Here is a 14,847-nt window from a genome sequence, read left to right as displayed (position 1 = left end):
ACTGGGGATGGAGACCCTGGAGACACTTCAGTGAGGAGAGCAGCAGGGCTGGGGCATGTTTTCATCAAAGGTCATTGCACAAGAGAGGGGGACAGTCCCAAAACACCCGGCACTGGCTCAGAGTGGAGTCACAAGAAGCAAGGTGAGATCATCATTTCTTCATGAACCGGGCAATTAACAAGTGACACCTTTAGGCATCCAGATGGGTCATTACTCAGTGACTGATATCCCACATAATCTACATCACCTCAGGAAAAGCTATTTGTCTCTCCATACTGCAGATCCTACAGATGGACTGGCTCCTTTATCAGCAATCAATGAGAATCAGGACTAAATTTAAAAGCTGCAAGAGCCAGCACAGTGAAACCAGGCACTGCACATAGGTGGTCAGTCCCAGCTGAAAAGCCAGGAGAACTGCTTGTGGGTGGAGGACCCACTCACAAGCCACCCCAGGTCTGACCCCGCATCCAGCTGGCTGGGGAAGCCAGGCAGACCTAAGGAGATCTCCCCTTTCAAGAGCTGCCACTTGTTTCCTAAGCAGATGTCCTCAGTTTAATCAGTAACTGAACAAGTGGGATGAAATCCCAGCTCAGCTGAAGCCGAATTACTGACATCCGTATTACTGACATCCGTGACGGCAGGATTCCCCTCACGGTTCCACCACCTTTCTCATGTGGGTCACACAAGAAACGACCAACCGGCCACACTTGACCTGTTCCCAGTGGGCTGGACCCCAGCACCTTTCCAGAGCATGCCCTGGACTCCTTCAAGAGGCCAAAGGACCTCCAGCCCCTCTTCTATGGCTCTGCAGCAACTCACAACACAGCCGCTGAACAGCAAGCGTAGACCTCAACTGGGATTTCTCTAAACACGACACCGGAGGAGCTGCTGAAACTCCAGGACACATTTCCAGAGAGCAAAGCAGGGCTGCTCTGATAACATGAGGTTCAAACACAAACAGGGGCTCTTGCAGAGCTCTGCAAATCACCCCCTCAGCAGTCTGTGTCTGGCTCCCTTCCTGGGACCATCCCTTCCCATCCTCCATGGGAAGAAAGAGGTGCAGGACAGTCACACGGGCCAATATCAACATCCCAGGAAAAGGGAAAAACACAGACTTGGAGAAATAAAAACAATTTTGCCTAGCAACAAGAAGAAGTGCCTCTCTCCCCCCCAGGTAATGGCATCCAAAAGACAGCTCAGCAAAACCTTCCCCACCTAAAACTGGCTGATTTCTCCTCCAGAAGCTGTGTTCAGGAAGGGAGAGGTGGTCACAGCCAGAGGCTGCATAAGGATGCAAAGGCTGATCTACCAAAAAAGGTAATCTAGGAAGATCAAATAGTGCTAACCCCCCCCCCAAAAGTAAGAGAAGTGGTATGTGGATACTGGAGCAGCATCAGGGCACTCTGAAAGTGTGAAAGGGTAGAAGAAACCCAACCAGACACACCTAATTCATCAGGCTTTTCAGAAAGAGAAAAGCCTCGTGTCCTCACAGTAATTGGGCTGGCACAGCCCAGTGTTAAAAGACGCTGCAAGTGTGATCTTGATTAGCTCATCTGCTGCAGGCTATACTTGAAGGGAGCTGTGGCTAATATTATTTTGATTGCCTTAAAATTCAGTTATGGGGAAAAGCCTTGTTTTGGAGCAGCCTTGTCTCCGAAGCTGGTGTTTGATTAAAAGGGAGCACAACCAACAGGCACTTCAAAAAGCTGGTGCTATTTTTGACTGCCTCATTTGGAGCAGTTCCGGATGTTCTGATGTGCCTGGCAAACCCTTTGGGACCAATAATTGCATTTTCTTGTATTCAGTGAACGTTTCTGTATCATTGTTCACATTTTAAGGATATGTGAGTAAACAGAGAAAAAGGATTCACTTCCTCCTGAGAGGCTAAGATTAAAAGTCGAAATGTTTCATATAAATACATAAGCAGTAAATACAGCTTCTAAAGGTTTCAGGCTCAATTTGCAAGAGCTCCACAATCTTAAGAGGAGGCCTCTCTACCCTACATAGTTGGGAATTGGTGTTTAGGTAACTGCAAAGGAGACTTTAGGCAAAAAGTCAGAAAACAGTATCTAGAGGAAAGGAAGGATTTTCCCTTCTAACTCATCCTAGTCTTTTATTAACATATATTTTTAATAACCATCTGAAAAGCCATTTGCAGCACAATGTTTGTTGTTTTGACCTTGTTTTCAGTTGGGTAATTGTGAAGTGAGTGAGTAAATGCTTTCTCAGCTGAGAACAAGAGGAACCATTAAGCATCAAATTCCTGTCCTAAATTTATGTTCAAGGCAGCTGGAGAAGCAAAAGACTGAAGCCTGCTCCTGTTATCACCCAGCCTGGAGACGGCATCCTCTCGGCATCCTCTGCGGGGGGGGGGGCACAAATGGTAGTCCACGTCTCTGCATTGATGAGGCTCTGTGAGGCACAGGGAGGTGGTGTTTAGCCCCAGGACAATACCGGGCTGCCCATCACCTACTGCCTTGGCTGCTGGTGATGCTTGGTGGCCAAAACTAAGCCATGCCCACTTTTCCCAATTCCTTTGTTCCCCGTGAGAAAAGGGTTTCTGGAGGGACAGGGCTCCAGCCTCGAGGATACACAGTGGTCAGAAGTACAGGAACCTCAAAAAAAGCATTACCATGTCTTGTCCCTCCTTATGTACAAATGCCCTTACAGAAGTTTCCTTAATTTAGGTGTAATCCATTTTTTCCTCCGTAACATTTTCTTGGAAGGCAGAAAGAATAATAGCTGCCCCCCCTGCACCCAAATCAGCAGCAAACCCCAACGTCTCTGGGCTCGTGAGTTACTCCAGAGCAGTGTGGGTTTCTGCTGGCTGCAGTACCCCTGGCTCCAGCCCAGACAGAGGCCAAAGTCCTTGTGGTCATGTCACGATCGGAGGAAAGGACATGGTATCCACTTCGCTTCTGCTCCAGTGATGCTCTACCCCACACGGGCACAGGGAGATAGGGTAATTTTGGGACCATGGTGAGGAAGGTGCTGCCTTGAACGTGCCCCAGAACAGAGATGCAGAAGACCACTTGGTCCATAAAAATGTGATGGCAGTAATGGCCTCGTCAGCCCAGCAGGATGCTCATGTGTGGTTAATCCATATTTTAAAATGGGAATGGTTAAAGCATCCACCCCTGAAGAAAGCACCTCTTGGGGAGGTAGGAAGTAGCACTACAAGCTAAATGAAGGACTTGGGGAGCAACATGACACATTTCTACTACCTTGCTTGCTTTTCTAAATGCCTGGTCTTATACCAAAGGTGAATGAGCAGCATTTTCTCCATAGGGAGAATGGAAAGGGTCCTCTTCCACAAAGCCCCTTTTTTCATGAAGTTTGCTGGAATTTTATTTTCTGTGGGATTTCTGCATCCTGTAGAACTTGTGTGGAGGAGACTGGGGAGATGCACAAACACCTATGCTTACCCCATAACCCTCCCTATGGACACTCACAAGCCCCATCCCTTTCCCATACCAACAGAACCCCACTCCAGTCACAGCTAGACCATCACCCACCAGAGAATCTACAGCCACCTACAAAACCCCATTTTCTGGAGAGCACACGTGGATTGCAAGAAAAAAGTGAAAAGCCAAAGTCTACCCACTATCAGGGTCAAATTCCCTTCAAATAGTGAAGGCAACATGCATACAAGAGAAGCTGCCAGGACGAATCACAGAAAGGAGGTAGAAGTCAGAATTAAGGTTTTGTTCTTTTTTTCTTTTATTATATAAAAAAAAAACTATTCGGAAGAAGTCCAAATGCAATGGAATATAAACTGGCACCATCTAAGATACCTAAGTGTAAAATCCTGGAACGTTTGAACCCCCCAGCATGAGCTGGGAGGTGCCAGGGCTGGCCGGGAGGGACAGGTGGCCTCTCCCTTCTCCTAGCCCCCATCACAGCAGGCAGCCCAAGAGCCAGGACACAACAGTGACATCAACAGTCTCTGTAAAACCATTCAGTTTTAGAAACTAAGAACATTATGAAAAAAAAAAAAAATCATCTAAAACTTTTTTTCCTTTATCAAAAGCCCTGCTTTAGTGACATGCTAGCCCCGCTGGAAAGGTAAAACACCCACAGCTCTGTCCAGAATGTGGTTAAGTTGACCCGTCAACTCCTAGTTCAGGACACCTTCCTCCTGTTGATCTAACACGCTCATAAGCGCGTCACGGCTGCTTGAGTTAGTGATAAATGCTTCTGCAGGCTTCCCGGGTCTGGGAACCGCCTCCTGCAAACTCCACTCCATGCTGAAACAACTCTGACTCTTCTCCACCGAGCTCTCCAAGCTCACCCTCGGTCCCACCTGGAGGCCCTCTGACAGCATCCTCAGGAGCTCTGCCTGCTCTAGCTGTGCGAGTCATTGGAACGTCATCTCTTTTTTTTTTTTTAAAAAAAAAAAAAACAACCCACTTTCATATATATATTTTGTTGTTCATTTTATATTTAAATAGAAAAATACTACTTCACTCTGTGTTATGAGCCAGAGACCAGTTAACTTCCAGTGACAGAACCAGGAGTTCTCCTCAATGCTTCTACGCTGAGCTCAATGCCAGATTCCCAGAAACCTCAGAGTGGCCAGAGGGTGAAGATCCCTCCATCACACCACACAGGCAGGAGCACATGGGGCCCATCGCAGCTCTCGCCTTCCCTTCTCCACAGAAGGGCACCAACCTTAGAGAACCATTAGCCTGCAGAGAGCCAGCGATGGGGCTAACACCCCAAATTTGACTCTTGGGGGAGTCAGCTATAGTTTTAAGCTTTCCACTTGCCTACTCGCTTTTTGTATGTGCAGTCTGTCCCTGGAAGCCACTGGATCCCATCAGATGTACGCATGAATTAGACAAAAAATAAAACAGTGGTTAAAAGTTCTCTAACACCCTCTCCTCCTCTTGTCTTCTGAAGAGTCAATGACAAACAGACATTGATAAAACTAAATTTGCCTTCCTCCCCACCTCAAGACAACAAGAGTTACTGAGACACAAAATGTGTTATCTTGTACCCTCAGGATTACATCTAGAAGGGAAGTTTAGGGGTGCGGGAAGTGTGGGGGGAAGGCGGTGTTTGTGGGCACAGTCTGCTTAGTTCTTGTACTCAAAAGGCTCGTCTCCAGTTTCATTGAGGAGACATGTGCGGACGAGGGCCTCTGTCACAGCATAAGGATCACAGTTGGCGGAGGGCCGGCGGTCCTCAAAGTAGCCCTTCTTCTCGTGGCCCACATTCCTGGGAATGCGGATGCTGGCACCACGGTTGGCCACACCAGCAGAGAACTCGTGGATGTTGGATGTCTCATGGAAACCTGTCAGGCGCCTGGCATTGTCCAGCCCCCCTTTGGGGTCATAGGCACGGATGTGGTACTGGTGACGCTTGCTCAGCTTCTCAATGGCCTCTTCAATGTGCCTGCAAATGGTGCAAGGAAGAGGGGAACACACAGTGAGGTATGAGCATCCAAGTGACAGCAGATTCATTGCTGTCCTCAAGCCACTTCATGATGAAGCCTATGCCCTACAACCCACTTTTCTGATCATCTCAACACAGGGCTTGTCTCCACTCCTACTTCTGACTCAGGCTGGTTCTCGGAAAAGGATCCCCATGGCCTCAAAAGGTCCCTCGGGAGTGCTGCGTGTGCGGACACCAGTTTGACCCACGGCCAAATCCCACAGACACATTGCCCTGGGGAACCTGCTCTCAGAGAGGAGATTCCTTAACACAGAAGTTTCTATTTGGGAAGCTCACATGGTCACAGGTTGGCTCATTATCTCAGGGCATCACTAAGATTAAGGCAAGAAAACACAGCTGCCAGGAGGAATCCCTTCATAGGGCTCCACTGCAACCCAGTGCTGTAAGGTCCCTGCCTGCACATCGCACATCAGTCCCATATGGGAACTCTGGTTTTACATTTCCAGGATCTTCTTGTTTAAGAAAACATGGCATTTGCTTCCACAGCCTGGCCTAGACAGAAGCAAATGGTCCTTCTCTTTTATCATGGTTATAAACAAAAAAAGGCCTATGCTGAGCAAGTCAGTTTGTTTGCAGAATTGGCAGATCAAGAGCTGGACAGCCTGTTAGAAATAGCTGCATCCTGGCCACCTGTGCTTCTGTCAGCACTGATGGAGCTGTACTGCTGGCTGAATTTCCCACCCAGCATCAAGAAGGCAGTGTATCATTATAAAAATAAAAATCCAGAAGAAAGGTTCAAACATAATGCCAAGCACCAGAGTGACATCTCCCATGTGGTCAAAAGCCCTGCAAAAAGCTCGCTGCTGCCAAGCAAGTCCAGCCTGCTGCCTAGCAAACAGATACTACTAGCCCATCTCAAAAAACTTACTTGAGACCTCCATCTTCCCTCATGTTCTTGGTGCTGAAGTTGGTATGACAGCCAGCACCGTTCCAGTTCCCAGGGATGGGTTTGGGATCGAAGGACACAATGACACCAAAGTCTTCACACACCCGATGGAGGATGAAGCGTGCAATCCAGAGGTGATCCCCCATCTCAATCCCTTCACATGGTCCCACCTGGAACTCCCACTACAAGAAGGAGGAGCGACTGGCTCAGTGGTGCAGAGACACTCACAGTGAGACACTTCCCACCCCCTTATGTTCTGATTGTTGATAAAACTACACGGCTCAGAGCCAAAAGCTCCCGCTGCCTGGGATTCTTCTGTACTGTCTCATTCCACAAGGCACTTAAAACAATTTACCTGGGCTGGCATCACTTCTGCATTGGTTCCTCCAATTTTCACGCCAGCATAAAGGCACGCTCGGTAGTGGGCCTCCACAATGTCTCTGCCATAGGCTTTGTCTGCCCCTACCCCGCAGTAGTACGGACCTGCAACAGCACAGGTGAACATGAGTTTCCAGGAGGAAAAAGGCTTAAATTCATGAAGACCAAGCACACACAGGGAAGAACTCTCCAAAGGCTTGGGATGCGTGGAAAAGCCCCAAAATCTGTTTTTCATGGAAGCACTAGCAGAGCAGAGCACTGACACAAAGCAATTCCCTCTGAAAGTCTGAGCTTGTGCTCTGTCATGCTGGGCAAGAGTTTAAGTCACCTGCAGACTAACAAACCAAGCAGCAAATTTAGATGTGACCAATCTTCATCTTAGCCCTTCTGTAACAATCTTAATTTCATAGGTTAGTTTTTGCCAATATCCTGCTTGCTATTGTCCACCTTGAATCTTTCAGCTCGCCTGAAGCATTTAAGCTGCATCACACGGATTACAGTTCAAACATGGCATCAAGGACTCCTGACTTGGTCCAGCACAGACTCCTGAGAAGTTACCTTGGGGTCCAGGGAAACCGTTGGAAGGCCAGCCAAATGGATGTCCATCTGTTCCCAGAAGAGTGTACTCTTGCTCCATCCCAAACCAGGGGTGCTGGTTGGACACCATATCCATAATCCGCCTGCAGGTGTGTCGGAGATTTGTCTCTAAAATTGAAAAGCAACATGAGACTTATTAGCATCTCCACCTCCATTCCCCATTTCCACTTTATTTACAGTTTGCATCCCAGCAGCATTGGTGACGAATCCTAGGACCAGCCCTTTCTCCACCACCAGCACTTTGTTTGCCTTTTACTTTCAGGGCAGGGATTATTTCTGTCTCATGCATGATGCTAAGGGCATGAACAGCCTTTGGACAGGTCTCCCTCTCCTCTCCCCAGAAACACCACCTCCACCAGGAGAAGGTCCATTCACCTGCAGACTGGCGGTTGTATTTGAAGACCTCACAGAGGACTAGTTTATTGGGATCCTTGCGAAAAGGGTCCCGAAACATGGCAGCAGGTCGCAGGTACATGTCACTGTTGGAGCCTTCAGCCTGGAAGGTGCTGGAGCCGTCGAAATTCCACTCGGGGAGATCTGGAGTGGAAAGAGGAATGAGCCACAGTGACCCAGGGCCCCAGCTCACCAGGAGGATAGGCTCCCTGCCGCCCTCCAGTATTACAGAGGTGAAGACGCTTATAGAGAACAGGCCTACAATAGGTTTAATCCCAGCTCAGCCAATTTTGTTCCAAATGGGGGAAACAAAAAAAAAACAACAAACAAACCAAACAAAACAAGCAAAAAACAGGGGAGTGCAACTCCCCAGCCACCCTGGGAAACACAAGGAGCTGGGCTGCTGGCCAAGACCAAGTGAACCAAGCAGTGCTGAGGATGCTTCCCATGTCGCAACAACCACGAAGACAAGCAGAGCACCCAGTCTCCTCGCAGGGGTGGCTAGGCAAGCTGGGAGACGGTAGAGCATGAGATATCTTCAAGCTGTAGGAATGAAGGGAGCCATGAAATACTTTCATTGCTGTGGCATGGCCCAGAGAAGGTGGGAAAGCAAATCACATATAGGTGGAGTCTCATACAGAGGAGGAGGAGGAGTATGGACAGCTTGGCCCCCTCACCCACCCCTCCTGGCTGTGCACTGCCCTCCAGGTCAAAGCACAGCAGGAGCAGCAGTGAACTCCACCCGGGCAATGTTATCTCCTCCATATCCTGGGGGGAAAGTGGGAGGATGGGAAGCACAAAGATTTCGAAGGAGCTGTGCCAACCACTCCCTTAGAGGGAAAAGGGGAAAGGAGAGAGGAAAAAATAAAAATAAAATAAAGATAATTCTGCTCAGTCACACACAGTATTTTCATTTCATAACTGTCTCCAGCCAGCACCATGGCAACCTGGGGAAAATCCTAATGCTATTATTGTGTAAGCTGGGACTGTTTGTTCTGAGGGACACAAGCTCTTAATTACACCGGATAGCTCCATTCTTTCCCCTCCACTTTCTTCTGCCAAACTACTTCCGGCCAAAACGAGTACTTGAGAGTCAATGGGCTGCCGAGCCCCTGCCAACAGCCCCCAGCCCCTGCCAACAGCCCCCTCCACTGCAGGGGCAGTGCCAGGGACCAGCTCCCAACCCCAGGCATCTCACTGAAAGGCCACATCTGGAGAGCTGGGAACATCCCCCCGGGGTATCTGGGGAAGAAGGTAACTGGGAGGGGGTGAGGAGCGGTGTCTTCCCCAAACACGATCCTTCTGCACTGAAAAGGGAGAAACGGCATCCTTTCTCCAGAGCAGCCAAGGGCAGCTGCTTCCTCCACCCGGTGAGGGGCTGTGAATCCTGCACCTGCCCTCTCACCTTCAAGGCTCTTGGGCTCGTGGTCCAGCGTGCGGGTTTTGCAGCGGAGGTGCTCCCCTGTCCCATCGATCCAGATGTACATGGCCTGGACCTTCTCTCCCTGCGGCAGTTTCATGTACATGTGCTTGATGGCTTTGCTCAGGTGGGAGCTCGCTGAGGTGGCCATGGCTGCAGACCGGACGAGGGGGTTCCTGCAGGGAGGATACAAAAAACAACCCCAACTGTGAGCCCTTCCCTGCGCTCCCAGATTTTTCACCCCCCAGCCAGGGACGAGCATGAGACAGCTTGGCCACAGGGCTAGCTGCCATCTCCAGCGGTCCCATGCCATTCTGCAGGCAGGAAACCCAGTGGCCCAGGCAGCCAGGAAAGCCCTGCTCCAGAAGCGATGCCTTCAAAGCGTCCCATTAATACCCAAACTCCCACCCACGTCCTGCCAATAAACTAGGTCTTATCCACCAAGCAACAGCCTTCAAAAGTGCTCCTCAGCCTTGTGTGAACTTTTCACCTCCACACTCACCAGCGCTCCGGAGCAAGGCTAATGCACACGAAAGCTTAGCCGGAGCTTTCTTAATACACTTGCTTCAGTGAGGAGGGCTTGCCAGCCCCAGCTGCCTTCTCAGATCAGCTGGTCTGAAGTTATACAAGCCTCGTCTAGGGCAGGAGGCATCGCAAAAGAAAGCAACGGGCAACGCAAACAACCCCTGAGCAACCCTGGCAGCAGCCTCCAGGCAGCGATGGGGAGGCTGAAGGGGCTCTGGTCCCAGGCGGCGAGAGCTGCAGCATCCCCACAAGCCCAACAGAGCCTGGAGCTGGGCTCCCAGGGACAGCCAGCCCACGTGTGTCAGGACCACGGCAGCCAGGGTCCACGCGCGTTTGCAGGCGCTCGGAAATGCAAACAATTTGGAAATTTGAAGTGACTTGGAAAGTCACTCCAACACCCCAACCCTCTGCTCGGGCTGCCGGACAATCCCGCCCCAGCCCACCCGGCTATGGCGGGGCTCCTCTGCGCTGGCCGCGGGGCTCTGCTCGCCCCGGGGGACTCCCACCGGCCTTGCTCCAGTGCGGGAAGCGGCACCCACGCGTACCTCTCCCGGCAGGGAGGAAGCCGCCCCTATTTAAGCAAGCAGCTGAAGAGCCTTGTGAAGAAAAAAACTGCAAAAAGCATCTGTTTTCAAGAGAAAACTCGAGCTGCCTCTCCACCACCCCCCCCCCAAAAAAAAAAAAAAAACGGCGAAGCAGGAACCTTCCCCTACAAGATCCCTCCGCCGGCTGCCAAACAGCCGCCGGGGAGCCCCGGTTCCGGCACAAGGCGGGGCTGCGGCGGGGAAGGCGCGGGTGGCGGCCGGGCGCGGGCACCCCCCCTCCCCCGCGGGGCCGTTACCTGGGCTCGGCGGCGGCGGCGGGCGCGGGACTCCCACGCTCAGCTCCCGGGGCCGCGCCCGCCGCCGCTTTATGGCGCCGCAGCGCCGGCCCCGCCGCACTGATTGGGCAGCGGCGGCCGGGCCGGGGCAGGCCGGGGCCGCGGCGGGGGGGACACGGGGCCGCCGCCCCGCCCTCTCCTCCGGCGGCAGCGGCGGCGGCGCGGCCGGGCTGCCCCTGCCCCCCGTCCCTGGGAAGGGGGGCGGGGGGGAAGTCCCCCGCTTCGCCCTGCAGCGGGGGGGGGGGGGGGGGCAGAAAGCCGAGGGACGGGGGAGGTGTTGGGGTCTTTTTGCAACTCTCCCGGCCCGAAAAAATGACCCCTCATCTCACATAGTTGTGGGAAAGCGGCGGCGGGAGCGGATCCAGGCCTTTCCGCGGCGTTTACATTAGCGGCTGCTTTTGCATAACTCACAGGGATGGAAATCGGCCGCCCTGGGTAAACAGGGCAGCGGGGAAAGAGAGGGAGGAACTTGGAGGCCCCCCAAGCCCTGGGCCCAGGCTCTGGCTTGGTGCACATGTTTGGGGGTGGGGGAACAGGCAGTGCCTGCTCAATGCCCCGCTTTGCCCTTTGGAGCAGGTAACAGGCTCCAGCACCTGGATTTGCAGCCAAGACCCTGGCTCCAGGGCACAGGATTGGTCACTGTCACATGAGGGAGGAGAAACCCCCAGCCCCACCGTGGGTGTGGGAGCACCCACTTCAGAGGCACCCGAGTGACAAGGGGCACCCAGGAAACTGCAGGCACTACCCAGTATTTTTCCACCCCGGCAGCTCACTCGCTATACCATCCCGGCTCCTGCTCAGCCCTCTGCACCTCCCAGGCCGGACCCAAGGGGCTGGAAAGAGATGCCAGCACTAGCAAAAAGAGCTGCCACCTGTGTGGTACCAGGCCAAACACACGCCACCCACACGCCTGCCTTGGGGTGACAGGATCCTGGGCTGCCCCATGCCAGCCTCGGGGGGGTGGCACCAAAATTAATTGCTATCCCTCCAGAAGCTGGACCCTCCTGACCATCACAGCCACCCTGCTGAAGACACAGCCTCTCTACAGCCAGTCTGGGGGGAAAGTGGCCAGGGAGAGCTAGATCCTCAGCCAGGAGGAGGTGGAAGTGCTGGCTAAGGCCTCACCTTGATTTATTGCCCATGTCAAGAACCAGGTCCCCACCCTCCCTCCGGGGACAACCTGGCTCATTCTTTGCCACAACCTTGCAGCAGCTATAAGTGTGTATTAATCCCCCGAGGCCGTCCAGGTCCAAGGTGAAATTCAGGTGCTTTTCACCTCCTCACATTGCTTGGGCAAGGCAAAGCCACCAAGCATTACAAGAGAAACTGCCTTCCTCCAATACCCCAGTTCCTGCACACTATGTATAGAGCAAAGGTTTCAACACAGAAACAAATACTGTGTTTTACCCATAGAAATTAGCTCAGGATCTTATATTCAGACCAAGTTTGGCTGTGGTCACCTCAATCTAACAGCTTAGCTGAAGAAAGAGGAGGCAGGAGCCGGTGCCGAGACCCAGTCAGGCGAGGGGAGACCCAAAATAGCTTCCATGAAGGGGAGCTGACAAGCCACAGGCAATGTAAAGCCATGCCCAACCCTTTTCCCTAGGTTTGCAGAGAGAGTTTGTTTAATTGGGACACTGACAGCTCTGATAGCTCTCAATTCTTGGAAATGTGCTTGCTACCTGCAAATTTCCCAGAAACTTTGGCCACCAGAGGTGGCTGCAAACAAGCCCAGGGTGTTTACGTGTGGAAGTCCCTGCGGCGTGGGGTGACCCTCATGCCATCCGAGCCTCGGGGCCGGGCAGCTCCTCTTTCCACCCGCTGAACTCCAAGCAACCCCGAAGGGAAGCGGGGAGCAAAGGCAGCTCGCACTGTAAACATCTCCTCTCCATCCAATAAATGCATGCCGGCTAGCAAACCCCTGCCTGGGAGAGACCCCCAGCGTGGGCAAGGGTTTCGCGGCTGGGCTGGGAGGATGTCGCTGCCTGCCCCGGGGGAGGTTTGGTGGCAGTCCCGTGCCCATGCCCTCTCCCTGCACAACATGTTTACGAGCCAGCGGAGAAGAGGCGGGCGCTGCAGCCGCGGGGCCAGCGCCCTCTCCCGGGAAGCCGGCGGGGGGAGAAGCGTCCCTTGGCCGTCCCGCAGGGCTCACGGCAGCTTGTTTACCGCCTGCCTTCCCCTCCTCCCCTTGCAGGCTGCCGGGGTTTTTTTGGGAAACACGGCTCAGCCTGCGCCTTCGCCCAGCTGCGTGCTCCAGTGACCCTTATTGTCGCCAGCGTTCAACGAGACAAAAACCTCATCGGGGAGCTGGGGAAGGCACGATGCCAACAGGTGACACCTCCCAGGAGGGGATTTAAATCAGCCTTCAAAGGGCCCCGCTCTACATGCGCAGGGAGCCCGCCAGAGACAATGCGCTGCTCCAGGGGCGAGTCCCAACTGGCACATGTTTTTCTTTCTTCCTCCTATTAATTCGTGGGAACACCTTTATTCGCCTGCCCCGGCGCTTCCCTCCGGCACAGTTTATATCCTGCGAGAATTGCCAGGGTTGGAAAGCGCCTGGTGAGCTGGGGGGGTTGGTCAGGGCTGGACTTTGCAGCCTTCTGCCTCCAAGGCAGCAATGCAAACCCGGCAGGGACAGCACACAGCGAGGTCCCCCGTCTCTCCAGGAGAGGTCTAGGGACCAGGACGGTCAAGTCTCTCATGGTTAGGATGAGACGTGCCCGCTCTTATGTTTGCCTGGTCCTGGCATCTCTTTTTCTGACCCCAGCCAGGAGCCAAGCAGCAGCAAAGCACCCATGGCTTCCCTCCCCACCATGCCTTGCTGGGGCTGCTGTGACCCATCCCTGTCCTTATGTCCCCCTCATCCCTGTCCTCATGTCCCCAACTGCCCTGGGCAGTTTGCTCTTGCTACAGGGGCCTTGCACCCCCGCCTGGCTGCTGGGACCCCCTGAAAGTGCAGGCTCATGAATTTGGGAATGCATTAAAATGCAGAAATGTCACAACACAAGGAGAAAAAAAAAAAAGGGGAGTGGAATTCAAGGGTTAAAAAGGCAGGATATGAAACTTCTCTGTGGCTCAGGCCCTGGGGCAGGTGGCCACTGGCTTTGCTCCTGCAGTGCTGGGACTATTTCCCAGCTCCCTAGGGCCATCTTGAAGGGTGGCCCCTCACTGTAGGCCCTGCAGTTCGAGAGCTGGCCATCCCTGGGATCTCAACCCCAACAGGATGCAGACCTGGTCCACTAAGCCCAGATACCCATTTGCCTTTCACCAGCACTAAAAAAAAATATTCTTAAATAGAAATTAATAATTTTTTTTTTAAACAGAGATATCACAGAGGAAGAAGGAATGGTCCATTTTGTTGTGACCAGTTAGATCCTAGGAGGAGGCCTGACGCACCCAAAATGCCCCAGCCTCCAGCAGTGGCACAGCTGGGAGGGAGGAGGGACGAGCATCTCTCCTCTTCCCGTGCCCGACATCTAAGACGTTTCCAAATTCAGATACACCATTTTCAGACCCATATAGGAAAGCGCTGTGGGCTGCGAGATCCTGCATAAGGAACTGAAACGCACCCGAGTGAGATCAGACATGGGCTGGGATGTCCTGATGGTGCATCACCTCCATCTCTGCCCACCTCTGGGTACAGCTGCCTCTGCTTGGACCCACCACAGCATGCCCACTGTCACTGGGACCTGGGCTCCAGAGGGACTCACGGGGCTGGAGGAACTGGAGATGCAGCCCCTTTTACCCATGACTAGCAGGGGCAGGAAAAATGAAGTTAATGCCTCAGGGAGATGAGCGAGCGCTTAATTAACAAGTTGCCCCGATAAGACTCGAACAGCAGTCACCCACGGAGGACAGGGAGCTCGCTGCGGGGCGAGGGAAACGTCTGCGCCCTGGGGGACTGACCTTGTGCAAGCAGCGGTGGCCGACCGGTCTCCCCTGGAGCGCTGCGGGAGGCTGATGAAACCCCCCAAGGCAGGGAGGCGGTAGCTGCTCGCCCGATAAGTGAGCAAACATTGCACGCTCCGCAGCAGGCCCATGCTCCCTTTGAAGATGCTGCCAGGGTCAAGGGTAGCCGAGGGGTGGTGACCAGAGGGCTTTCAGAAGCAGAGCAGATTACCTGGGCTGTACAGAAGGGCAATTTAGGAAAGCCAATTAATAAATAAAAACGTGCAGAGGCACACGCAAAGAAAAAAAAGCTCCCTCCCTACACAGCTCAGCTGCAATACCCACCCATGACGCATTTAGAGGAAGAGGGGCCTTGGACTGCAGCAGCCAGGAAAACCTCGTGCAAACCCCCCTGGTTGCTTG

General features: G+C 53.0%; 1 protein-coding gene across 1 annotated transcript; it reads right to left on the bottom strand.

Annotated features, from left to right (window-relative positions):
- Window positions 1-3,696: 3,696 nt before the first annotated feature.
- GLUL (glutamate-ammonia ligase) lies at window positions 3,697-10,648 on the bottom strand. Its single transcript, XM_072868808.1, has 7 exons — window positions 10,498-10,648; window positions 9,117-9,307; window positions 7,694-7,855; window positions 7,280-7,426; window positions 6,699-6,826; window positions 6,326-6,525; window positions 3,697-5,397 (listed from the first exon to the last, which is right to left on the bottom strand). The coding sequence occupies exons 2-7, from the start codon at window positions 9,280-9,282 to the stop codon at window positions 5,079-5,081; spliced, it is 1,122 nt and encodes a 373-aa protein (XP_072724909.1). The 5' UTR covers window positions 9,283-9,307; window positions 10,498-10,648; the 3' UTR covers window positions 3,697-5,078.
- Window positions 10,649-14,847: the final 4,199 nt, after the last annotated feature.

The sequence above is a fragment of the Ciconia boyciana genome, chromosome 7, assembly GCF_034638445.1.
Source record: "Ciconia boyciana chromosome 7, ASM3463844v1, whole genome shotgun sequence".
NCBI classification, from domain to species: domain Eukaryota; kingdom Metazoa; phylum Chordata; class Aves; order Ciconiiformes; family Ciconiidae; genus Ciconia; species Ciconia boyciana.
This window is presented reverse-complemented; position numbering and strand designations above follow the sequence as displayed.